This window comes from Oncorhynchus mykiss, chromosome 31, assembly GCF_013265735.2.
Source record: "Oncorhynchus mykiss isolate Arlee chromosome 31, USDA_OmykA_1.1, whole genome shotgun sequence".
NCBI classification, from domain to species: Eukaryota; Metazoa; Chordata; class Actinopteri; order Salmoniformes; family Salmonidae; genus Oncorhynchus; species Oncorhynchus mykiss.
The window spans coordinates 12,101,043-12,107,042 of record NC_050571.1 but is presented as its reverse complement, the minus strand read 5'-3'; the positions used below and the strand labels follow the sequence as shown (position 1 = coordinate 12,107,042).

Genomic DNA, 6,000 nt, shown 5'->3' with positions numbered 1-6,000 from the left:
GCTGAACCAAATGAAAGACATGTTGAATCTGTCATATAAAGTTGTGATTTTTGTCATTTTAGTCAAGGAATCAAATGACAGGTGTTGGTCCAATCAGACAGACAGGTGAGACAGACAGACATTCTAACTGTCTACCTGCTCAGTACTCAGACAGACAGGTGAGACAGACAGACATTCTACCTGTCTACAGCTCAGTATTCAGACAGACAGGTGAGACAGACAGACATTCTACCTGTCTACAGCTCAGTACTCAGACAGACAGGTGAGACAGACAGACATTCTACCTGTCTACAGCTTAATACTCAGACAGACAGGTGAGACAGACAGACATTCTACCTGTCTACAGCTCAGTACTCAGACAGACAGGTGAGACAGACAGACATTCTACCTGTCTACCTGCTCAGTACTCAGACAGACAGGTGAGACAGACAGACATTCTACCTGTCTACAGCTCAGTACTCAGACAGACAGGTGAGACAGACAGACATTCTACCTGTCTACCTGCTCAGTACTCAGACAGACAGGTGAGACAGACAGACATTCTACCTGTCTACAGCTCAGTACTCAGACAGACAGACATTCTACCTGCTCAGTACTCAGACATTCTACCTGTCTACCTGCTCAGTACTCAGACAGACAGGTGAGACAGACAGACATTCTACCAGCTCAGTACTCAGACAGACAGATATTCTACCTGCTCAGTACTCAGACAGACAGACATTCTACCAGCTCAGCACTCAGACAGACAGACAGACAGACAGACAGACAGACAGACAGACAGACATTCTACCTGCTCAGTACTCAGACAGACATACATTCTACCTGCTCAGTACTCAGACAGACAGACATTATACCTGCTCAGTACTCAGACAGACAGGTGAGACAGACAGACATTCTACCTGCTCAGTACTCAGACAGATAGACATTCTACCTGCTCAGTACTTAGACAGACAGACATTCTACCTGCTCAGCACTCAGACAGACAGGTGAAACAGACAGACATTCTACCTGCTCAGTACTCAGACAGACAGACATTCCACCTGCTCAGTACTCAGACAGATAGACATTCTACCTGCTCTGTACTCAGACAGACAGTTGAGAGAGAGAGACATTCTGCCTGCTCAGTACTCAGACAGACAGACATTCTACCTGTCTACCTGCTCAGTACTCAGACAGACAGACATTCTACCTGCTCAGTACTCAGACAGTTCTACCTGTCTACCTGCTCAGTACTCAGACAGACAGACATTCTACTTGCTCAGTACTCAGACAGACAGACATTCTACCTGCTCAGTACTCAGACAGACAGACATTCTACCTGCTCAGTACTCAGACAGACAGACATTCTACCAGCTCAGTACTCAGACAGACAGACATTCTACCTGCTCAGTACTCAGACAGACAGACATTCTACCAGCTCAGTACTCAGACAGACAGATATTCTACCTGCTCAGTACTCAGACAGACAGACATTCTACCTGCTCAGTTCTCAGACAGACAGGCATTCTACCTGCTCAGTACTCAGACAGACAGACATTCTACCTGCTCAGTACTCAGACAGACAGACATTCTACCTGCTCAGTTCTCAGACAGACAGGCATTCTACCTGCTCAGTACTCAGACAGACAGACATTCTACCTGCTCAGTACTCAGACAGACAGACATTCTACCTGCTCAGTACTCAGACAGACAGACATTCTACCTGCTCAGTACTCAGTGTTGCTTCATCTGTTCTGTCTGTTTTAACTGGTTCAAAGGAAACCCTTTGTGACCCAACACTCAGCCTCTGTGATGGACACAATGATTTTACCCTGTCAACAGTGTTTGGTGTGTAGTAGATTATGTAAATGTTGTATTGATGTTACGGCTATTGATTTCTTCCCTGACCTGCCGTAACATCATGGATAATGGCAGACATCCAACTAGATGAGCCTCACTAAACAAAAACATAGTCAAAACGAAGAGAGGGAACAGAGAGAGAGCGAGGGAACAGAGAGAGGGGGAGGGAACAGCGAGAGAGGTAGGGAACAGAGAGAGGGGGACGGAACAGAGAGAGAGGGAGGGAACAGAGAGAGAGGTAGGGAACAGAGAGCTAGGGAACAGAGAGAGAGGTAGGGAACAGAGAGAGAGGTAGGGAACAGAGAGAGAGGGAGGGAACAGAGAGAGAGGTAGGTAAAAGAGAGAGAGGTAGGGAACAGAGAGAGAGGTAGGGAACAGAGAGACAGGTAGGGAACAGAGAGAGAGGTAGGGAACAGAGAGAGGGGGGGAAGAGAGAGAGAGCAGAGAGCAAAGAGAGAGATAGACAGGGATAGAGGGGAGGGAGGGAGAGAGAGAGAATGAGAGAGAGAGACAGAGAGAGAAAATGAGAGAGAGAGACAGAGAGAGATACAGGGTAAAGAGAAGAGAGAGAGACTATTTGCACATCATTACAACACTGTATATAGACATAATATGACATATGAAATGTCTCTATTCCTTTCGCGAGTGTATTGTTTACTGTTAATTTTGTACTGTTTATTTCAGAAAGATAGACAGAGGGGATAGAGAAAAGAGAGAGAGACAGAGAGAGAGACAGAGAGAGAGAGAGATGGTCTGACCAGTCTTTGATGGGACAGGTGATGCTGACAACAGAACTTCTGAGAAACATCGGAACCAGCCAACAGCTCTCCTGTCTGTCAAAGTGGCACCCTACCCCACTATGTAGGAAATAGGATGCCACCTCAGCCTCATTATTACAGTGCACCTCAGGCCACAATCACAACAACATAATCCTCACAGACACACACATCAACACAACACCTGTCATCTACACAGTTATACTGTACTGTAGGTAGGTGGACTCACTAGTTCTGGTAAAGAAACATTAAATATGCTTACTTCAAATATGGAAAAACGCCAGAGCCTGAAAAGAACCAAATAAAAGCTATCTCCATGAATCCAGGACATTCAGATGGCGATGGTGGGGTTGAGGGATGTAGTAGTAGATTCCTGTACAGTACAGTTCAGTATGGAACAGTAGTGTCTACTGAAGGAGAGAAGCATTGGAACTCAGAACTAAGAACAGTTAGAATGAAGTGAAGAAGTTACAATCCATAGTTCTCCAGTCTCCTGGGTGACTACTCACAATGAAACATCATTGGTCCTTCCTTCAGTGGTTCTTTTTTTCGTCGTCAATTCTTCTTCACAGGACGATGATGTAATCTTCCAAACAATTTAGTTTGAGTGTTTCTCAGAAAAAAATAGATGGTCCTTGGAAAGAGTCTGTTTCTCTATTTCTTAAAAGGTGTTAATCTAGTAGAATTGTCGTGCCAGAAAAGAGACCTCGTTTTGGCCTCGTTTTGATTGACTGAATTCAAAAACCTCTGCTTGTGCCAAGTCCTCTGTTAAGTCATACTGTCCCAGGGGTAGGGGGTCCTGGGGAGGGGGGTAGGAGGGGGCACGCATCTGTTCACACCTGGAAGGCAGGTGCAGAGTAGGGGGCAGGAAGGGAGAACAGAGTAGGGGTCAGGAAAGGAGAACAGAGTAGGGGTCAGGAAAGGAGAACAGAGTAGGGGTCAGGAAGGGAGAACAGAGTAGGGGTCAGGAAATGAGAACAGAGTAGGGGTCAGGAAGGGAGAACAGAGTAGGGGTCAGGAAGGGAGAACAGAGTAGGGGTCAGGAAAGGAGAACAGAGTAGGGGTCAGGAAGGGAGAACAGAGTAGGGGTCAGGAAGGGAGAACAGAGTAGGGGTCAGGAAAGGAGAACAGAATAGGGGTCAGGAAAGGAGAACAGAGTAGGGGTCAGGAAGGAGGAGCAGAGTAGGGGTCAGGAAGGAGGAGCAGAGTAGTGGTCAGGAAGGAGGAGCAGAGTAGGTGTCAGGAAGGAGGAGCAGAGTAGGGGTCAGGAAGGAGGAGCAGAGTAGGGGGCAGGAAGGAGGAGCAGAGTAGGGGGCAGGAAGGAGGACCAGAGTAGGGGTCAGGAAGGAGGACCAGAGTAGGGGTCAGGAAGGAGGAGCAGAGTAGGGGTCAGGAAGGAGGACCAGAGTAGGGGTCAGGAAGGAGGAGCAGAGTAGGGGGCAGGAAGGAGGAGCAGAGTAGGGGGCAGGAAGGAGGAGCAGAGTAAGGGGCAGGAAGGAGGAGCAGAGTAGGGGTCAGGAAGGAGGACCAGGGTAGGGGAAGAGGTAGAGAGCAGAAGTCAAGGGGTGGAGAAGTGGATAACCAGAGAAACATGGTCAGTATCGGATCAGAAACAGAACATTGTACACAACATCTAGTCATGCTTTCACAACAAACAGGCAACTACAACTATGCACTACGGTGTTCATCACTGTGTTATTGTTGTAGCATATAATATTAAGATCATATGATGATGCTTGAGGATGGAAAATACACATCTCTGCTCTAGCAATGACACAAGGGAAAACTAGAGATGCTATTCAAACAATCCCTGAATCAGGCAAACACGAGGACCCGGAAAAAGAACATTCTTCCAGCACAAATATGAAATCCGGAGTTTCCAACGGCGATGGAGAGACAAGTGTTTTTCCGGCTTTGCTGATTACATGTTTGATTGAATAGCACCCCGAGACTAAGGAAAGTAAGCGCGATCAAAATAGATTGAAAAGAACAGAAAGCTGTTGGACTACAATCTAGGAGCATCACAACAACTATTCCACAGCCAATATCAAACCGTGAATAATCAATATTTGATGATGGAAAATTGAAAAGTTGCCATGGCATCATCTTGAAAATCACAGTGTCGTTGTGTTGTTAACTGATTAGAAACACTGTTTCTCTATGGAGAGCCTTGAGAGTAAAATAGAACATACTAGATCCACACGCTCTAATGCCATTGGTAATCATAGTAGTTCTGATTTCTTATCAGTTGCCATGGCATCTTGTTGCATTATCTCTACAGTAAACAAAACTCTAATGAATGATATACCTTTATCATTTTCAAACCATGTCCATAAAACAAGAACCTCTTTCTGAAGATGATATCTAACAATGAATCTGAAAATTCAAGAGCAGTACTTCACCTTGTGCCAACCACGTAACACACACATTTACTGTCAAACACAGATGTAACACACACACACACACACACAGAACAGTACAGTACTGTGACACACCAGACCAAACACAGAACAACACAGTTCTGACCCATCCAGGGCTCTATTGTAACAAGCCAAACCTGGTGGTAAATCTTGGTGCTGGTAGTAGAGCTATAGGTCCTGGATTGTGTCGGAAATATCTTTGCTATTTTTACAGTCTAAACTATGAGGAAACTAACTGGCGGTGGTGTGAAAGGGCTGGTGTTGACGAATAAACAAGTTAAACAAGTCTAACCTCGACTTATTTACCTCGACTAACCTGTACCCCCGCACATTGACTCGGTACCGGTACCCCCAGTATATAGTCTCATTACTAACCTGTACCCCTGTATATAGTCTCATTACTAACCTGTACCCCCAGTATATACTCTCATTACTAACTGGTACCCCCAGTATATAGTCTCATTACTAACCTGTACCCCCAGTATATAGTCTCATTACTAACCTGTACCCCTGTATATAGTCTCATTACTAACCTGTACCCCCAGTATATATTCTCATTACTAACTGGTACCCCCAGTATATAGTCTCATTACTAACCTGTACCCCCGCACATTGACTCGGTACCGGTACCCCCAGTATATAGTCTCATTACTAACCTGTATATAGTCTCATTACTAACCTGTATATAGTCTCATTACTAACCGGTACCACCAGTATATAGCCTCATTATTAACCTGTACCCCCAGTATATAGTCTCATTACTAACCTGTACCCCCAGTATATAGTCTCATTACTAAACTGTACCCCCAGTATATAGTCTCATTACTAACCTGTACCCCCAGTATATAGTCTCATTACTAACCTGTATATAGTCTCATTACTAACTGGTACCCCCAGTATATAGTCTCATTACTAACCTGTACCCCCAGTATATAGTCTCATTACTAACCTGTACCCCCAGTATA

The 6,000-nt window shown here is 45.3% G+C and overlaps 1 protein-coding gene across 1 annotated transcript in view; it reads right to left on the bottom strand.

Annotated features, from left to right (window-relative positions):
• Positions 1-2,384: 2,384 nt before the first annotated feature.
• Positions 2,385-6,000, bottom strand: part of arhgef9b (Cdc42 guanine nucleotide exchange factor (GEF) 9b) — a 79,882-nt gene continuing 76,266 nt past the window's right edge. Inside the window, 2 exon segments of the mRNA XM_036970558.1 lie at positions 2,385-3,431; positions 3,434-3,454. Of these exon segments, the coding sequence (XP_036826453.1) occupies positions 3,292-3,431; positions 3,434-3,454 (161 nt within the window). The 3' untranslated portion in view covers positions 2,385-3,291.